The sequence below is a fragment of the Pseudopipra pipra genome, chromosome 2 (genome assembly GCF_036250125.1).
Source record: "Pseudopipra pipra isolate bDixPip1 chromosome 2, bDixPip1.hap1, whole genome shotgun sequence".
Taxonomy (NCBI): Eukaryota; Metazoa; Chordata; class Aves; order Passeriformes; family Pipridae; genus Pseudopipra; species Pseudopipra pipra.
This window is the reverse complement of record NC_087550.1, coordinates 22108984-22128966: the sequence shown is the minus strand read 5'-3', so window position 1 is coordinate 22128966 and position 19983 is coordinate 22108984. Positions and strand designations below refer to the sequence as shown.

At 46.4% G+C, this 19983-nt stretch overlaps 2 protein-coding genes across 5 annotated transcripts in view; one reads left to right on the top strand and one right to left on the bottom strand.

The window, feature by feature from the left end:
* NME7 (NME/NM23 family member 7) overlaps positions 1-5130 on the top strand; it is a 90715-nt gene extending 85585 nt beyond the window's left edge. For all 4 annotated transcript variants that reach the window (XM_064644343.1, XM_064644344.1, XM_064644345.1 and 1 more), the window contains one exon: positions 4685-5130. In XM_064644343.1, the coding sequence (XP_064500413.1) occupies positions 4685-4717 (33 nt within the window). In that variant the 3' untranslated portion in view covers positions 4718-5130. The remainder of the gene's footprint in view (positions 1-4684) is intronic.
* On the bottom strand, positions 4760-19921 carry ATP1B1 (ATPase Na+/K+ transporting subunit beta 1). The gene is made up of 6 exons (XM_064644347.1): positions 19607-19921; positions 16895-17023; positions 9708-9863; positions 8792-8976; positions 6826-6906; positions 4760-6172 (listed from the first exon to the last, which is right to left on the bottom strand). Exons 1-6 carry the CDS (start codon positions 19704-19706, stop codon positions 5906-5908), a joined length of 918 nt encoding a protein of 305 aa, XP_064500417.1. The 5' UTR covers positions 19707-19921; the 3' UTR covers positions 4760-5905.
* Between the last annotated feature and the right edge of the window lie 62 nt (positions 19922-19983).

Here is a 19983-nt window from a genome sequence, read left to right as displayed (position 1 = left end):
TTGGGGAGCGTGTACTGATGCTGAAATTTCAAGTCAGCAAAGACTCTCTGGATCATGTGCTTGGATGCAGTCAAGGAAATACAGTTTTGTGGTGGTTTTGGGGACAGGGTACTGGTGAGCATCTGTCCAGCTGCATGGAAAGCACCGAGATTACTGACATGCTCTACATGCAAACAAGGATGAAAAAGACTTTCCCAGCTGCCAGTTTTGGTTTGGCAGAGATGAGGAAGGACTGAAACTGCCGTCGTCTTTCTGGTGATGGATGAGAAGTGAATCTGTGAACTCAGCATTTTTCTTGCTAGTGTGTCTCCCTGTCAGCCCCCTTTCTTTTGCCATGAATGATACTAACAGGGCCTCTTACCAAAAACAACCAGGACACGGGAACAAGGGAAATGGACTGTGAATGTTGAGGTATCCTTTCAGTGCTGAGGTTTTCTTTGAGGAAAGCTGTAATGCTGCCTGTATGAAGTACTGGTACAGTTCAAGGTGTGCCTTGGTCTGTTCTTCTGTATACGAAAGCACCTGACTCCAAAGCTGCTCAGCAGGCGCCTCTCATCAGCACTGCTGTTTGCTTTGTTTTCTGGGCAGAAGGAGAATTAAATTGTAGGTGCCTGTAATTCTTGTACTTGAAATCTTCGGGACACTTTGTGTCTGTGCTGCGTCCTGCGTTAATATTAAGATGTTTTTCTCTCCCTTGGAAAACTGTCTCACTTGTTGCTTCCCTCTTTTTTTTTAATTTTGCACAACCTTCCCATGCTTTTATTCAGATGATAGTTGTTTGTGCTCAGCCAGGGCATTAGACTGGATTTTGTTATTGCCTGCTGTATTAACTCCTGAAACTTTGGGGTACTGAGTGGAAGTGCTCAGAGAGAGCAGCCAACTTTGTTTACGTGAGTTTTGCATAGAGTGTGTGTGACAAGCACACTTCACAGAACTGAAGCAGCTCTCAGCCACTCCTCGGTGAAGCAGTTTATAGGGTCAGAGCCAGAAGGTCATGGTTATTCACCCGTTGATACTTCCTGAGCATTATTGCTATTTGTCCCTGAACAGGAGCTAGAGAGGGCATAGCTGCAATGCTGTAAAGCAGGTAGATGGTTCCTGGGATCTGTAAGGGGAGTACTGATGTTAAATTTAATCCTGTCTCATCCCTGGGAAGGAGTGAGCACGCCTGAATGTGAAGGGCATTTGGGTGGCATCTGTGAAATGCATCAGATTGTTTTCAGATCTGTTCCTGGTGTGGGTTTGCCATCCTTGGGTCCTGTAAAAAGACCAGAGGTGCGCTAGGCTCAGAGAGGCTGACCTTGCCCTTAGGCAAATGTGAGGCTTGTTGTTTTGTACAGACACAGCTCCCTTTTTATGGTTTGTACTATGCTCAGACCCTGGCAAAGAGAGTAACTATTTCCTAAAATACAGAGTACTTTGGAATGCCTAACCCCCATCTGGATGCTTGATGCAAGTATCTTCAAGTTCTAGATCCCCTTGGAAAAGGACCTGGTGCTTTTAGAATGGAGGTTCTTCAATCTGTCTCCAGCTGGGGCCTCAGAAGTTGGGACACCCCAAATCTCTTGGTAATGCTGAAATCCTTGGTATTGGTTCTTCTGCATAACACCATACTTGTTGCCATGTGAGTGGGGTAAGTTCTGGTGGTTTTTGTCCAGCACTGCCATGCTCCCAAGGGTGAGGTTCTTGGAGAGAAGGATCCTTCCTGTGTACCACAGGTGTGCCAGCTCTTAACTGGTTTTACTGGGAGCTGGGTGGCAGCTGACCCACATAAAGATAATTATATATAAAGAGAACATACTGGCACCTGTTTAAACAGTATACAATACATAGTGTGCTTGTTCTGATGTCCGAGCCTTGCCAGTACAGTCTGTGTAGATCTTCAACAATTCAGTAAAAGCTAATTGAGGAGGAAGAGCGTTTGCACAGGTTGTAAGTAAGCCGAGTTGTTTAGCCTGGCCGGGGAAAATTGGTCGCACAAAATCCAGGGCCTTTAGGAACTAAAATAGTGCTACACCTTTTTGTTGCTAATGGCAGGTGAGCAGACGTTGGGCAAGGACAGCATTCATGTGTGTCAGTGTGTGCTGCAGCCGTGGATCAGGGCTGACCCCAGGGGAGGCTATGCAGCTGTGGCCAAGGCAGCCCAGGCAGGGGTGGGGGTTGACTCAGCTCTATTAAACCTGCCCCATTGCAGGGAAATGGGCTGTGGTGGCAGCAGTTGTATCAGCACCCCAGGCTGAGGCTGGACAGAGAGTTGTTATCCACAAAGGAGCAAATTCCACTGCACTTGGCCTTTTTCTTTCCTGTTGGCACAGCTCCCCACACACGCTGAGGGTCGTGCCCAGCCTGTGCTGGCCAGGTGCCCTGGGCCAAGCTGGGAACAGAAGCCCAGAAGTGCCAGTGCTCAGAGCTGTAAAGCTGGTAGCTGGTGTGTGTTAGTGCAAGTGTTTGTGCAGACACATCCTTAAAGGCTTATGTTGTTAAATATGTGTGTGTGTGTGTGTGTGTGTGTGTGTGTGTGTGTGTGTGTGTGTGTGTGTGTGTGTGTGTGTGTGTGTGTGTGTGTGTGTGTCTTTCTCTCTCACTCTCTCTCTCTCTGCTTTTTATCTTACTAGTGGTTTTGTGTGTCTCTCTTAACTATGAAATGCAGGTGTCCCATATAACAAGAAGGGAGATGAAATTCACTTTAATGGCTGCAATTATTCTTTACTATGTTGAGTCAATCTGGCAGAAAGAACAACATGTTCAAACTGGCAGTTTATAACATAATGTCCTATTAGGCAGTAAGAAAGGCGATGCCTTTCTGAGGAGACTGGAGTTTTACAGACAATACAGCACATATTAAAAGAAAAGTCTTGATGGCAAAGCGTATTTCAGATTGAGTTGATGAGATGTCACATCTTGACACCCTCCCCTGCCTGCAGCCTCCCTGCTCCCAGGGCTGTTGATCAGCCACTTAGCCCAGCAAGACTGTGACAGTGCCAGTTTGTGAAAGGCCATTTTAGTATCAAGACTGTTGTGTACCAGAAGTACTGGTGCCACTGGGCGAGCTGGTTGGCCAGCCAAGAGACTATACCTGCTTGTCACAGCGGTGGGGTGAGGGGGTAGAGTGAGGGTTTTTTGGACTTCGGTTGTTTGGAATTTTTTTAAATAATCCTGCAGCCTTTTAGTGCTTTATCTCTACTAAGTCTGACAAATTACTGCAGCATTTCTAATGGGAAAAGGGGATATATCGGAGTGTGTGTCTTTTGTGGGGGGTGTTGGGGTACGGTCCTTTGGTATCAGAGTTGTCCTGAAGCCTGTGAACAGGTGGGTCTTTTCAGTGGGCGGCTGCCAGGCATGTGCAGCCCTTCTGCCTGGTTAATTAGTGATCTGAGCAGCCATCCTGCTTTCACTGATGTGGTATGGGAAAGTGATTTGGGCAGAGATGTTGGGTAAAGGTTTGTTTTTGCTTAATTTCATATGCAGTTCCTAAGACCTTTTCGACACTTGCTCACTGAAGCCAACATAAGCACTGTAAGTTTTCCACAGTGTTCGTCCCAACCCCTGGAATAAGCCACTATCTTTATTAGTAGTTCATGCTTGGACTTTGCACTTACATAGAAAATTAAAAGGAGATAAATTAGCTAACCGTGACTTGGGTCTTATATAAATAAAGCAGTTAGGGGGTTTTGTAGTTTACTTTGGTTGCTTGATGGGTTTGGGGTTTTTTTGTTGTTGTGTTGGTGGGGTTTTATTAACTCTCTCAGGCTGTGACCCTAAGAATTGATTTGTAGGGACAGTTGATCCTACCAAATGTTGAGCCATGCAGCAACACCCCCACTCCTCACCCAAAATGGTGGCAGGAGGAGCCCACCAAAATGGCTCAGCTTTCCTGAAGCTCTTGTTGCAGATGGAGCTTCCATCAGGAAATATTGTAGAGCTTTCATCACAGCTTGTTTGTTAAGTCCTTGCCTTGCTATAAACATAGAGCAGCAAATGAAACAGCTGAAGGTGCAATTTCTGCCGGCACCTGCTCCTTGGGAACAACATGAAACATCTTAAGGAGTGCAGAAACCAGCATGGTCTGTACTGAAACCAGGCTTTTCCTTCTAGCAAATGGCAAAAAGCTTAGCATCTTGCTTTTCTGGTATTGGGAGTTTAGATTAGGAAGTCTTTATCAAGCCGCTTGCTCTAGGGTAGTCACGTTTTGCCACATTACACAGAGAAATTCTTCCCGTAATCTGCGTCATGCAGCATAAAGCGAGCCTGACTCCTGCAGGAAGCCAGCTGCCATGTTTTGTCACATCTGAGCAGCCCCATCAGGCACAGCCTGTCCTCAGTGCTGGCCACTGGCCCAACAGCAACACAGTGCAAGTTGCTGCCATGAAACTCTCTTGTGACCTCAGTGTGCGCCCTGCCTTCTGGCTACACAGCACACACTGCCTCAGGAAGCTTTAACCTGCACTGAGGATCAACCATTTTACTTGTGGTTATGGCTAGAACACATGGCCTGTGCCTCCAGCTGTGGAGAGCTTGCAGTAGTAGGGAATAGACTTCTTGGGTTCCGTGGCCAGGAGAGGGGATAACAAGTAACTAACAGACACCAGCGCTAATGTGTAACAGCTCAACGTTTCAGATGTTTCAACTCCCTTACACTGAGACCATCTGGGACTGATAAAAGTGTATTTTCTCTTTGAAATAGGTGCAGTACTTCTTCAAGATTCTGGACAACTAACAGCCTCCATCCTCACCCCTTGCAAAAGACGCACACAGAACAGTGTGTTCATTCATTTATTTGTCCAATGTTTCAACCTGACTGAAATACAAGATCAACAAGAGCACTGTACTCCTGGCTATTATTACATGTTAGAACATAGAGTTTTGCACTTTAGACAACATTTAACACCATTCTATGGGGTACTGCATTGCTTTTATAAAGTTTAAAATAAAGTTTTATTTTCAAACATGTGACTTTGGTTTATTTCATACATTACACTTTCTTGCAGAAAAAATAAAATTGTACAACTGCATAAATATAAAATTCTTCCACCATGAAAATGGCTAAAACATTCAATAAAGACATTAGCACCACAGTGTGCGATGCCTTCAGCAGGAAAAAAAAAAAAAAAAAAGAGAAAGAAAAGAAAATATACAAAGCAAAGAGTTATGCCTATCACTGAGTAAAGTGATAGCCTGACCCAGTCTCTCACACAGCATACAGGAGGATGAGGGAAGAGGTGGAGAGACAGCATTCGCTACAAAGCACAGTACACAATCATCTATTCTCTTTATCTTCACTTAAGTTAGTTTCCCCTGCCACCCCTCCAAATAAAATACCCTAACACCACAGAAAAGCCAGAAGCCTTATGGAGTGCTGTTAAATATCATCTCACAGGTGGGCCTTTCTTTGAAAAGGAACAAAATAATGAGAAGTATCATGCCAGTTCTAGTCCCATTGAGTATTTACACCTTGGACAGCAAAAATCTTTGCTCACAAGAAGTAGAAAACAGATACAATACATGGCTTGAAAAATGACCAGAGTATGCACCTATAGTACTGTACACTAAATAAAATACACAAGGCAGCAATACTTAGGGGCCAGAAACACTGCTTACTACAAGTCAGTTATGGAATCATAATTTACAGTAAAAATGGGCATGTCCCAAGGCTCAATTTTGTTTTCTTTTGTCATTTACAGTAGAATAAATATTTGTCGCTATTGCTACACTTTGTTTACATTCTAACCTAGTAAATGCAGAAAGCTAGTGTAAAGCATATAGATTACGTGTAGGTCCCATACGTATGACAGTTTGTTCAAGACTAGTAGGTTTTCTTTTTTGTTCTTTTTTTTTTTTTTTAACCTTTTTAAATGGCTAGGAGGAGGAGGAGGAGGAGGGGGGAGGAAGAGAGTTGTGCTTACAATCAGCTGCTTTTTATGTCAAATTTAATATCAAAGCGTCCCTGGAAGCGGTCCTTGTCGCTGTAGACGATGTTCTGCCCGTAGGCCCTGCACTCCACGCGCACCTCCGTGTCGTAGGTCAGGTTGGTGAACTGCACGGCCACGAGCGGCTGCAGGTACCGCGGCTGCAGCAGTTTGCCGTAGTAGGGGTAGTACTGCAGGCCAAAGCCGGGGTAGCCGCCCATCCCGTAGTACTCCACCGTGCCTATTTTGTCTGCATCTTCATCTCGCTAGAGGTGGGAAAAGGAAGCACAACCAATGACAATCACCCACGCTCCTCCTTTGGCAGCCCTCTTCCCTAGCAGCGTTTGTTTTCCAGCAAGACTGGGACCTCTGCTTTGGTCATCACTGACCCCCACCTTGGCAGCACGAGGATGTCCCAGTGGTAGAGAGGACAAGTCGGTGATATCTAATCAGGGCACACACAATAAGCACCTTCCTGCACACCTCAGACAGGAAAAGGGTCTTGCTTTATTTAAAACCACAGCCACTATATGCAACTGGAAACTGCCACAGCTTCCTGTCGCATCAATGCACAACCTTTGGCTAAAGTTTGCTCTTTCTCAGCTGCTTTACAAATGCCAAGTATGAAATCTCTTCCCTGGAATCCCTTTTTCAGGTCCAGTACAGCACCTGAAAGCAAAATGGCTACTTCTCAGGATACCTTTAGCTATCTGGCCCTACGTTTACCCCCCACTGTGAGGGCAGCACAAACTCATCCATCAGTGGGACTTTGAGTAGCTTCTGTTCTGGAGGGGGAGATACCCCAAGCAAGAACCACCCCATTTGTCTGTGGAAAGGCAGAGAGGGGTAACTATGCTTGGACAAAGACTTTGTCATCCCCTGCAGCTTCATGACTCCGCTCTATTATATTTCAACTTACCTTGGCAGTGCAGTGAACAGGGATGAGATATTGGTTGTATTTTGCCATAACCTCAACAGGGAGGCTGTCGTTTTCTGGAGCCTAGAAGAAATCCAGAACAAGGGGGCATTACAGAGTGGACCCTCCTCTGCAGACCAGAGTACCTTTGTAGCAGCAAAGGTCAGCAGAACTGAACACGTTAACTAGAATCCTTTCTAGAGCAGTTCCAGAGGCAACAGTTCCTGGAAGTTCTTGGGACAGACAAGTAGCGTAACACAACTAAAACCAGGAGAACTTAACCCAAGCAGAACTGTTGTCTGTTCTTACAGCTTTACCTGCTGTGGATACAAGCTGGTCAGGTTATTTTTAATTGCCTGGTGCCACTGGGGTAAGTGCTTCACAGCAGAGTGCCTATAGCTAGCAGGGCTTGTTTGTGCAAAGCTCAGGCAGCGGCAGGAAGAGATGCACTGTGGAGGATTTGCCACCTGCCTGCCAGGTGTGTGCAGTCAGGACTGGAAATGCAGAAGAAAGAACAAAGAGTGGCAGTCACACCCTGTGTTGCTGAACTTCGACACCACCTACAAGGAAGGACAAAAGCTCTGGGTGTCAGGGCAAGGTGTGAGTGCCAACTCAGCCCAAGCATTAACCCAGTTGGTCTTTGGTCTCTTTAAGTGCAGTAGTTTTGCTTGACAACCTTGCAGTTTCAGATCTGCTTTACACACACCTTGCCCAGCCCAAGAGTTACAGTGTCTCTGCTGAGCATGTAATGAGGAACACAAATACTGCCTTGGATACACATGTCATTTCTAAATGAAACATGAAAAGTCATTCCTTGACTAGAGCCTCCTGTCTAATGCAGTCTGGAGCTCTCCAGAGCTCCATGGCAAAGAAAAGAGGAACACACCAAGCCCTTCGCTTCCCCAGCCAAACATGCACACCTCATGTCATCCCACAGCCACTACATACCAAGCACAGCACATTCCTTCTAAAATGCACTCACTGTTTTCACCACAAATCAGATAAACCAGAATTAAACTCATTTACTTTAGCATGGGACAGGCTCCACTAGAAGAAGAATGTTCCTCAGGACTTGTTAGCTAGACTGCACCATTCCCTGTCCTTGACTGCCCTGACAGATGGTGGTGAAGACAGTGTAGCACACCATTTGCACTGTTCTCCATTCCAGAAGATGGAGTGGCAGGTTTTGAACAGCACCTTATTCAACAGCACATGCTTTGACACTGAATTTTTGAAGAAATTTTTAGCATCTAAATGTGTTGGGGAAAAAACCCAGAAATAAAAGCCATGCATGTCCAGATTAACATCCTTCAGCATTACTGCAAATTTGCCTTCAGGTGCAGCACAGAGCAACCAGGTGACAGAGACATCCTATAGCCTCTGGGAAATCACATTAAATAACCTATAGACCTCCTCACCGTTCTTGCAGCTGTGCCTGACTTTCAAATGTGGTTTACTCTTTATAGCCTGTGTTTCAGTCTGGTTGTTAATATTAGCACTCCATCATTTAATTAAGCAGTTTTAGCAAGGCAGACAAGTCTACACTGCCTGAGGAAAGAATGGAGTGGATCAGGGCATGACACAAAGTACTAATGTTACTACAGATAGAGTTGGTCTGGGATGGTCCTATGGAATCATACAGTAATTTAAAATGGGGTTTATGGTTTGAACAAAACAGCCTGTTACAGGAACTCCATTAGCAGGCTCAGAAGTCACCAGATCAATAACCAGGAAGTTGTACTATGAGGTTCACTGGTACTTGTTACCATCTTGACGTGCACCAGTTTTCACTGCTTTGTAATGAAAAGTGTTTTTAAACTCAGTTACTTAAATGGTCTGAAAATTTATCCTCTGCAGAAAGGGCTTAATACTGATCTCTTTCCAGAGACTCAAAAGCAGGCACAGCAAACCTGCAGCCAACTCCTCCTCCTGATCAGTAGCTTCTGCTAGAAAGGGAAGAGATACTTACCTGAGGTTTGAAGCCAATAATTCTGTTGAGCTTCACAAGGATGCATGGTTTGCCCTCCCTGTACCCAAAGGTGGGATCGCTTAATCCAGAACAGTTTTCCAACCATTCACGTTTGAATTTGCAGACCTTCTTCTGACCCTGGACATCATTATATGGTCCTCTCTCTTTGTAGTCAGAAGGTGTTTCTGTCACAGCAGGGGAATGAAAAGGAAACCATATGCAATGTGATCTTCTGCTTGTCAGGAACAGCAATGATTATACTTCCCAGTGTAGTTTGTATTTCCCCCTTGCCCAGGCAGTTAAGTGACACCACAGACCTACACAAGCTGCCTGCCATGTGGGGGCTGGTCCCAGACCAGCAACTTTTCACGGGGATTTGTTTTATAACTTCCAGAACACAAGAGAAGATTTGAAATCACCTTGCTCAGAGATTCTTTTTTTTTTTTGGTCACCTTTTACAAGCAGGTTCCCCTCAGATTTGATATGCACATATTATGAGGTGATAGTCTCATTCACATGATTCGATATAACCTATTAAAGGTTAACACTTACCAGATGTTTGGCTGCATCTCCTCAAGAGGACCAACACTGGGTTTAGCAAAGTTGTGAGTAAAACCCCCATGCTTTCAGAGAGGATAAGGTCAGCACCACGTGCTTCAGAGAGTCAGCTGCAACTTTCTCCAAGTGAAATGTGGGAGCCAGCCATATAACCTCTACAATAAGCTGTGGTCTTGTCCAAACAAAATTAATGAGCAGCCATATGACTGAAACCAGAACCTGCCAGTTTACCAACATGCCTCTGGCTGCAATAAAGGGAACAGCTGAAGACCAAGCCCACCACTGCTCACTCTCAGCTTCTGGTGAACCTGACACAGAAGCATCAGTCAGAATCCTATAGGAAACAATCGAGACTTACCCCCACAGTCCTGAAATACTATGTTTTCAGTTTGTTGATCAGCACTGTAGTCCTTTAAGAAATTCTCGAGGTTCCTCACATACAGATCGTAAGTTTTGGCATCACCGAAAGTAAAGGAAATTTCTGTCTTTTGAACCTGAGGGACTTGAGTCAGTCCTAAGAAAAGCAAAATCAGGAAGAAAACATTAAGTACACCTCAGGGTTACACAGCCTCCAGGCAATACAATGCACACGAAGAACATAACTCTTAATAATAATCTCTGTTTTTCAGACTTACGAACTTTGAAAAAACAGCTTGAGCTCACTAGAGGAGAAGTTCGTATCTCCTCTTTCTAACAACAGTCTTGCATATTTATCACAATGTTTGCATTAGGTAAGCAGACAAAACCCACAAAATACAGAAGGGAGGCTACAAGTCAAGGCTCTCCTCAAGAAAAACAGTCAACCACAGGTCCACCGTGCATTTCCACCTCCTCCTCAAGGACAGAAGGGAAGCTGTCTGCATGCAAGACCAACCACACAGAATGTACATATCCCTAACAGGTTGACTTAAAAGCCTGCAAAACACACTGTGTTTAGGATACATCTGAGCTGTCCACTCATAAACCCTTGCAATGAAAGGCAAGAGAGGTTCCCTAAGTCAGGTCACTCTCTGCTAGCTGTAATCCACATTGCCTTTGTGTAGTCTTGTAGGATGCAGGGCAGGAGACATTTTCTCCCTCAGTAAACTCATCAGCCTGATAGCTGCCTCCGCTCTTCTCACTGCCTAAGTGGGTATTTCTGGCTGCAGAACTCATCTTCTGAGCTCTCTCATGAGAAGCTCATCACCAAGTAGGTGAGTAGGAAATGCCACTACACAGAAGACTTTGTTTAAAAGACTCTCCAGATTCTGAACTGTATTAACTGGCTCTGCTTTAAACTTTAGGAGGATGAATAGAAAAATAATGCATGGAAAAGAGAAGGGACTATAGACAAGAAATGCCTCCAGATGATGAAAAGCACCAACTTCTTTTCCCTTCATTGTGGAACTTGGAAGTGGTTGCTCCTGTGCAATGTTTAGGTCACATTTTAATTGAATATATTGACACATGGCTAACACTTTAAAACTTAAGTAATGGGAACCGAGTTCATGCTGCTTTTATGGCAGCCACAGTAAATATTGAGGTCTTGACTTCATTTCAGTTTGTCATCTTCATTTTAGTAAGATCAAGAAAAGGAGCAGGGGAGCAGCATTTGCTTCGACAGCTTTCAGAACAGGCCTGTTGCCAACAAGTTCCTCTGGTGCAAAACTCCAGCAGCTTAGCTGGTTGGCCCCAACCCACAAGAGCTTGTGACTCCAGCAATTTTTCCAAAGCTAGTTAAGTGCTTCTGCTTAGTCCCTCCTCAAACCAACTCACCACGCCCCCCCCCCCCCCAACCCCCCCCACTAACTTGGAATTTGTAACCTAGGACAAAGATTAGCTTTGTTCCCCTAAACGCGGTTCCCAGCCACTAAAGATTGCGAGACATCCAGCAAGGAGCTCGAGTGTTTCCCATTTTATTCCATGAAGCAGCTTTAACTGCCCAAGACTCCCTCTGATACAAACGGACGAGGTTGAGTGTTAAAAGTTTAGAAGCAACTTACTATTCTACTAGCAAAATTACATCCTGCCTTCCAAAGTCATTGGCTGTCAACCCCCTTTCAAGCAATTACTTGTATTCTTGCTTCACAAACAGTTATAAATATATGTAGAATAAATACACCAGATTCAACTTTAGTAAGGGACTTAAATCCTATTCTGCCAAGCCTTTCTCATGTTACCACTCAGCTGGGAAGCAACAGGCTCAGAGTCACCTGAAATGGCTGTCTAGAATTGCAGGAGAGGCAGGCCAGACGTTGGGTACTCTTCCCAGGTCTGCCTTTTCCAGAGTTCAAGTTACAGGTGTGTCATTCAAGTGTATATATGCACACAAAAAAAAAAAAAAAAAAAAAAAAAATTCAAGAAAGCACAGCTAGCTTGTTAAGCTTGGTCAGGCAAGTTAAGCTGTTAGTTTTGCTCAGCACCTCTCCACCTCTCTTTCCTGTCTTGGCCAAGGTAACACATAAGGGCATCCACACAGGCCTGGCAAAGGTGAAGAGAAGGTCAGCAACACACACCCTGCGGTCTGTAAAAGCCACCCAGAACATCCCTGTTCTCTCTTTAGGAGAGCCTGGCCACTGATAGGTACAGTCCAAAGCCAGCCCTCTGCCCATAAACAAGTGACTTGGCTGGGAGAACAGACTCCAATCCCAAAGCGTCCCTGTCTTGCAAGTCCACACAGAACTGCACTGAAGCCCAGGCAGTACCACCACAAAGCTCTTCCAGTGGCCAGCACAAGGGAACCACCATTCCTGCCAAATAGCCTGTGGCCATCGCTGGGCTACTTTCTGCCTAACTGGGGGCATTTGCAGGTACTCTAATGAACTAGACTAGACCAGGCTTTGGTACAGCAGTGCTTTCTTTGTTTAGGACAAGAGCAAAGTGGAGATCAATCTTCCCACTTATGAAGCAAGGAAGTAAATCTTCATGAAGATGAAAGACTTGTCATGAAAAATACATTTGTAAAATTAGGATAAAGTTATTACTTACTGGCTTCCACCACAACCTCCCTTCTGACATGCCTGCAACTGACTGAATGCAGAGCCCTAAGCACTGATCTATTACTTCCTTCTTTGTTTTCCATCTGTACATCTCGTAGCCAAAATAAAAGCTTCAGTGCTGTTATCAGAGCAGAACAATCATTGAATTCTTCTTAAGCAATCTTGTGTAAAAAAACAAGTGTGTTGTATGATGACAGAAGGTAACCTCTGGAGAACACTAACCTTTCTGCAACAATCACCCCCACTGGGTAACTGAAGCAAGTAGGGGCAAGAAAAAAAATTACTAATCTGAGCCATTACAGTGCTACCTCCCATGGGCTACTAGACATCCAAGTAAGTGTGTGGCTCCACTGAGTTACTGGCATGAACAAAGCTCTAAGGGGCCTCATGCACATGAGGAAGTCCTATGGAAGAAAAGAAACAAAGCCTCAAGTGCTTTCACAGCCAGGAGTCTAAACCCTCTCCCCACCTTCAATGTATGCACGCAGTTTCGTATCTCATGTTATTACCAGAGATACACGATGGTGTCACGTGTGGTGATGCTCTTCCTCCCACAGGAAGGAATCAGCTTATTGCTAAAATACTGACAAACTAGAAAGCCGCTGCAGTTGGCTCTTAAGAGTTTCTTGCTGGGAAATGATTCATTCCCATCTTCACTTGACTGACACTGTCCACATAAATGATGAGTGATGCCTTGACTTGGGAATGGACACCACTTTCTGTTGGCTTTCTGTAAGTATACAAGGATATGAAACACCAAAAAAACGCATGTAAAGTCATTTGGCTTTTTTTTTTCAGCTACAGTTCCACTTCCAAAATACTGTTGCAGATTAAAATCACATTTATTCAAGTTCATTTAAAAAACAATTCTCCACAGAGATTTTATCATTTTAAGCTGTAAGAGTAAGACTTTAGGTGAATGTGTCCTCAGGGTGAAGAGAAAGAAACTAATAGTGGGAAGTCAGGCTTGTTATTAGGAATGGTTGTATAAGTCTGTAGTAACCTCTCTTGCTTCATGATACAATGGTCATTTCTAAGCACCATGTAATCTTGGTTCAGAATGAGTCTGAACACTCCTGGGATGACATAGATGACAAATTGAGTGATCACGACATCCTACCTTCCCCCACCAGCTCACTAAATGAGGATAGATTTTAAAAGCCTCCATACCAAGCAATGTCCTTCCAAGCTTCCAGTCACCCTCTACTTAATCCCCAAAGTGCAAAAAGCAGGTGCAAGTGTTCTACAAATGCAGCAAAACCTGGTTGATAGTAACATGCCTGGAATTGAGATTCAGAGATGTTTCCAAGCATAGGTGCTGAGACAACAAGAGATAGAAGCAAAGAAGTGCAACTTCACAGGAGGGAGCACATGCTCCTTTGAGGCCTTCCTGCCACCTCCCTGCTGCTCTCCAGGCTAAATAAACCAAGTGGGGGACACATACCAGAGCAGCCTTTTCCATGACGCACTCACTGCCCAGGCAGCACTTGAAGCAGGGACACCTGAAATCCCCTGGCGGGAATTCTTCCTTCCAGATACCACTTACAAAGTGCCTCAGGCAGCAGTGAGCTCTGTCCCCTGTGCCAGCCCCAGGGATGGGATAACCAGATGCTGTTCCACGGGATTCGCACCACAAGATGGCAGGATACACAGCCCAATTGATATTGGGATGGGGAAGGGGAGGAGGAGAATGGAGGATTATTTTTTAAACACTCAGTACACTGTTTAAGAGGCAATATCCTCATCCTTCCCTATTAGCAGGGTAAGTCCTCTGTGCTTAAAGTGGAGTCTGAGCCTGCAGCACACGTGGAGCTGGGAGGTGGGGCTGTCGCAATGGCAGGGCTGGACAAGGTGAACTGCACCATCCCTTCCCCCACCGCAAGACAAAAGAAGGAAAAAAATAGTATAATGGAAAGGTACAATACTCAGCTTGCCCTGAAGCCCTGCATAACATTCCTGTTGTGTTCAATGCAGAAACCAATTACCATATTAATGACACTTGGCTACAAAAATAGCACTTTATGGCTTTCAATGTTATACCCATGTCAATAACTCAATAAAACACCCTGTAGGTTCTGTTGCTGTTACGAAATCTGTTGTATTTCGGAACAAGAATGATATTCTAGCAGCCCCTACAGCATTTTTTCCTGCAAACCCTGAAGGGAAGTCTAGTTTCCCCTTTCTCAGATATTCTGGGCTGACACAACAGGGACTTGCCCAAGAAGGACAGAGCATTCTAACAAGAATAAAACCCGGTTTTCTGGCTTCCTAGAAAATCTAGGGCTTTATCAAGCTGCCAATATACTTACTCAGCTTGCAAATTTTCCCACAAGAACTAGGAATTAGAATTGCACAACATCCTATTTTATACAGTTAATCATCTACAGATGTCTTAGATCACAAAACATTTAAGTTTGGTGCTCACCAAGTGCAGCGGTGAACCCAGTCCCATGTGTGTTCATTGTAAGAGCAGCAGTTGTGCTTGCAGCACAGGGGAGAATCCTGCACAGCAGGGGAACATAGGCATTGCTGACCTCCCAAAGACAGCAGTGCAGCAACTCGCTACCATGTCCATCTCTCTGAAAGCTTACATCAAAGGGCTATTTTTGACTTGTGGTCTAATGGCTGCTGTGCTACAGGACAAGAAACATACTGGACAAAGAGCCAGCCTGCACCATGCCTTACACCCAGCTTGTCCACATCTGTAGAAGCTGTCGCATAATGCCCTGCAAAAGGGCCCAGTGCTATTAATGTAATAATTATTTCCTTGAAGTTGTACGCATGTGACATTGCAGCTTGGTTCAAAGCCCTTGTTTACTGGCTGCCCACTGTCATATATTCAGGGAGCTGGATTTCGTTCTCCTTGATTTCAGTACATGTCCTAAAAGCCCATTACAAAAGATTCCCAATAACCTTTTCATTGTTCCTCCATTTTGATTCCTGCAGTACACGCTACAAGAGCATCTTGAAATTCAATTCCTTTTCTTTGTTTAGAAAAAAAAAGAGCCCCAGAAAAACTGGTGCAGTATGCAATTAAGAGATGAATAAAAATCCTCTGCAGGCTGAAATCTTTCACAGAAATTTTACCAGAGTTGCTTTGAAATTGGATTGTAAACTGCTATTTCACAGAAAGCAAACAGTTTATCTAGAATGAGTAATTATGTGACATCTGGCTAAACAGCAGGTCTATCTGGATGAGACCCAAGATCCATGGGCTTCTTCGCTAATTATTTCATGTCTGGTGAGACCACTGGACTTCAGCCGGGGAAAAATACATTATTAAGTAACGACTACCCCACCATTAGCCACGTTGGGGTTTCAGATGCAGCTGGGCAGTATCAGTGACAGTCCTTCCTGCAAATGTCAGGGCCCACTAGAGATGAAAAGACCACTTTCAGTGCTTAAGGCAGCATTTACCCCAGCCATGGTGGTACATGAAGAAGTGCCACACACTACCACAGCAGTTCCAGTCTCTGTTCTGTCTTTAAAAAGTGCTGGTGGAAAAGCAGTTACTTGCAAAAGATGATCCTTCGCCCAGATATAACACCATTTGGTGATGGCGACATTCATTCCCTGTGTTTAGGGCAGAGATTCACAGCACTGCAGACAGCAGGGCTGTAAGACACAGTGCAGCACCAGAGCCAACTTCTGTAGCTACAAGCCATCAGCCTCACAATTGTCACTTAAATACCACTGTTATTAAAAGCTTCTGAACTGTTTTACAGAGCAACTGGAGACGGATCGTTAGGATCCCCAGTGCCAAGCAGCCTCAAGGTCATTTGTGATGTGGGAAAGCAGCAGTTGCGCAGCTCCCCCCCGCGCTCTGAGCCGCCGCTGGCTGCGGCGGGATCGGATAGCGCAGCGCAGCCTGGACAGGCAGAGCAGGGAACCTGCGGCAAGGGCTACTCACTCCATTTGCCCCCACCCAAGGCAGGCGGGCCACAGACACTGCTAAGGCCATCATTTTAATTTTGAGCAGAGATTTCTTTTGTCTATGTAAAGACAGGTCATATAATACCAGCTAAAAGACCCACCTTTAACCTCCCACAACACAGTCAACTGAAATACCCACTAGTGGAGGCTACCCCCACCTCTAGATCACACACTGTAGTTCAATGTTGGATAATACAAGTCAGTAAGCACAACCAGAACTGGGATTACTCCTTGCGCATGCCAGCTCCACCAAAAAACCCAACATTTTGCCTTTGTCCCTTTCACTTACCCATGTGAACAGAGTAGCTATGAAGAAAGAAAAACTGAACTTAGCTTCCTCATACAGCCAGTTCCTCACTCCATCACTTTGGCACAGGGGAAGGGAAAAGCAAACCAAGTTTAAGCTCCTCTCAGAGAGGAGACATCTTTCATGTGATGCAACCTTTAAATCTAGCAGGATTGCCTTCGAGCCCCAGCACTGCTAACACAGAAGGCTGAGAACATACCCACCCCCTACAAATATGTGTTGCAGCAACGACATGCTTATTTCATCCTCCTTCTTGAGGTGAGTAACCAACCCCGCCTCCCCAGAACAGCTTGCACCAAGTCAAACACAGGCCTCCTATTTAGTTACCTGGAGGTGCCACTCGATCCTGGTATTTGGGCTCAAATTCACTGACAGTGAGCAACATCACTTGGATGGTCCCAATGAATATACCTGCCAGGCAACCGTAGAAGATGACATAGAAGAGGAGGATCTTAACTGCAAGAGAAAACAAACAGAAAGAGAAATCAAATCAAGCCCTCGCATCAGTCACGTTTCAGGACAGAATTTCCCACCTTTGTCACTTATAAGGAAGAGCCAGCACACTGAATTCAGATGTTCAAAAGACATATAGGTACAGTGAGATTATGCCCTGATGCATACAGGAAATGTAAATCACTCCAGTTGTTTGGGGGACAGAAAGCATGAGTCCCTGAAAATCTAGAAATCCACAAATCAGGATTTAGGATCATAAAGACTAAACCACATTCCCTCGTATTTTAAAGGACCCCTTGGCTGACCCAGCACTACCATAGCGGGCTCTTGCAGCTGACAGATTGTGATCCAAGTGCCCAAGAGCAAAAGGCCATACTATGGATGTGCTTGGGGTTCAGAGCTATTTCTGGGAACAGTAGCAGTAAATGTTTCATTCAGGTTTACAAGCAATTGTAAAGCCTGATGTCTCCTAGTAATTCAAGCTATCACTTCCAATAAAGACAACAGGAACAGAATTCAGGCCCAAATTAGCTCCAGTACTCCATCTCAAATGTAGGAAAGTACTCATAACATGTCACAGTACTGCAGATTCACCAGTCTTGTGTACCTACAAAGGCACTCTGGCACTGGTCACACCAATTAAAGAGTGAATAATAAAGAAAGATTGGATGTAGTTTCGGTCTAAAGGGAATATCTCAAACAATCTTGGGGCGGGGGGCAGAGGGTAGGAAGAACAGAGAAGAGACTGGAGATGCAGAATGGCTCAGACTCCGGGTATCAGTTACCAGTTTACAAGGATTATCTCAGCTGCTTAACTGCACAGTAACATGCCATACTATGCATCACCAGGCTGCCCACAAGGATAAACCAGCCCATGCCAAGCAACTATATGCTAATCAGGCTGCAGGAAAAAGCAGAGGCCAAAGAGTACTTGAGAGTGAGCCTGCTTGATCTCAGACTGTCCTTATCTAGTTACAAACAAAACAGACGTGGTTTATTTGAAGGACCTGAAGTGATGAGCGACAAGGAAAGGGGAGGAAGAAGTAGGTGGAAGTATTTCTCCTCACTCCCCAGCCCCATCATAAAAAAATAAAGCTACCTCACTGGAGAAGCCTCACAATGAAAGCTGGCTGTTCTGGTCGTTTAAAGTCTATGAAAGACAGGCAAGCAGGAGGGACAGCCAGCGACACAGAGGCTGAGGAACACTGTCAGAAAGGCACTCCATCCTCTTGTCTTCCTCTTGTGCACCAGAGGCAGAGGAGGCAGCCAGGGCTGGAGGGCAGAGCAGGGTGAAGTAACGTGGTGCTCCAGGAGTTAAAGCACTCTTTGGTATCCAGGCAGCGTAAAGCAAATGGCAGTGACGTCAGGGACGTGTGGAAATTTTTTCCAGAGCACGGTCATAGGAGGTGCTGTTGTAACAAACCAAACACTAATGCTGTTGTCTGCAGCGTAATGCCTTTGAGTTTTGTAACATCAAAAGGCAAATGCTGGGAGGTAGCTTATTTAATCAGGTTTCCAGCCAGGATGCTCTAAACGCCAAAGACACCTTAAAGGTCAAAACCACTCCAAGGTCTCAGAAAAAATGCAGTGGGTCTAGGAATCGAGCACCATAGGGTTGAAATAGAAAGCCTCCTGCAACAGGTAGGCTTATAACAGAAGAATCTGATCATCAGCCTGCAGATCGACTCAGCAAACGCAAATCAGTCCTAGGCAGATAGGCATGGGCACTCTGGGAGAAGGACCTGGTTCAGCCTCCGCGTTTGAAGCACTGCGCAGTTGCCTGGTGCCTCAGGAGCAGAAAATACCTATCCATGCGCACCCACAACCCAATTCTGCTCACGTAAAGATACGGCAGATGCCTGCTCTAGTCCGCACGCCAGAGCTGGCGGCTCTGGATGTGGCATCTCCGGCTGATCCATTACAACAGGAGCTGAATTCAACATCGCAAGGGTGGCAACAGCAGCTGTGGTTGGCAGCAACTGGAAGACTGTCTATTTGCATAAAGAAATTGTTAAAAGCCTCTGTAGTCTAAATGCTATTTGTACAGCACCCAGGGACACATCATGAGCATGTAATCAGGAATGCACATAGAGCCATTTCCTTCTTGCGGAGACATTAGAAGTCAATTGCTACCTCTCCGTGGAGTAAAACTCGCTTGATTTCATTTATCCAGAGAAAATACAAAAAAAAAAAAAGAGAAAAAGCCACTGTGCAGTCTACAGCAGATGAGGGCTGGGAGGTCAGGTTCCCCCGACGGCGATGCTCCCGGGCCGGGCCAGCCGCCGGGAAAGGAAGGAGACCCAAGGACGAGGCGCCCTCAGACAAGGTCGGCCCGACCCTGCCTCACCCCCGGCCCCACCTGGAGCCGCACTCGGGGGTCAGCGCCCGCCGGCCCCCACGTGGTCCCACGGGGCACCGAGGGGAGCGGGCAGGGGGACCCCGTCCTCCCCCTCCCTCGCCCCGCGGGGACGCCCCGTCCCCAGCCCCCCCCGCCCCGGCCGCAGCCCCGCCGCAGCCGGCGGAGGCGGAGCGCCGGGGCCATGCTGCAGCGCCCGCCGCATCGCCGCCCCCCGGCCCCGCACTCACACCAGCTGCCCCCGGTGCGGCCCAGCAGCTCCTTCTTCTCCGAGTTCCAGATGAATTTCTTCCAGTTGCCGTCACCGTCCTTGGCCTTCCCGCGGGCCATGGCGAGCGGCGGGGCGGGCGAGCGGCGTGGAGAGTTCTACAGCCCTCGGGGGGCGGAGCGGGCAGGGCCCGGCCGGGCTCCGCGGCACCAGGAAGGTGCGGGTGGGTGCGCCCGCCCCGGCGACGCCGGCCCGGCGGAGCAGAGCGGGGGAGCGGCCGGGGGGACGCGGGAGCGGCGGGGGGAGCGCGGCGGAGCGCACGGGGCACGGAGCAGCCGCGCTCCCCGCGCCGCGCCCCTTCATATACACCGCGGGCTCCGCCCCGCCCGCCGCCCCGCC

Bases quoted from the DNA above. Each gene is read 5' to 3' on its own strand.
- ATP1B1 (XM_064644347.1), bottom strand. From the start codon at position 19,706: ATGGCCCGCGGGAAGGCCAAGGACGGTGACGGCAACTGGAAGAAATTC. The intron at 9,864-16,894 runs GTAACTAAATAG...TGCTTTTCTTAG, and splicing joins GGATCGAGTGGCACCTCCAG to GACTGACTCAAGTCCCTCAG. The intron at 8,977-9,707 runs GTAAGTCTCGAT...CTGCTGTGACAG, and splicing joins AGTATTTCAGGACTGTGGGG to AAACACCTTCTGACTACAAA.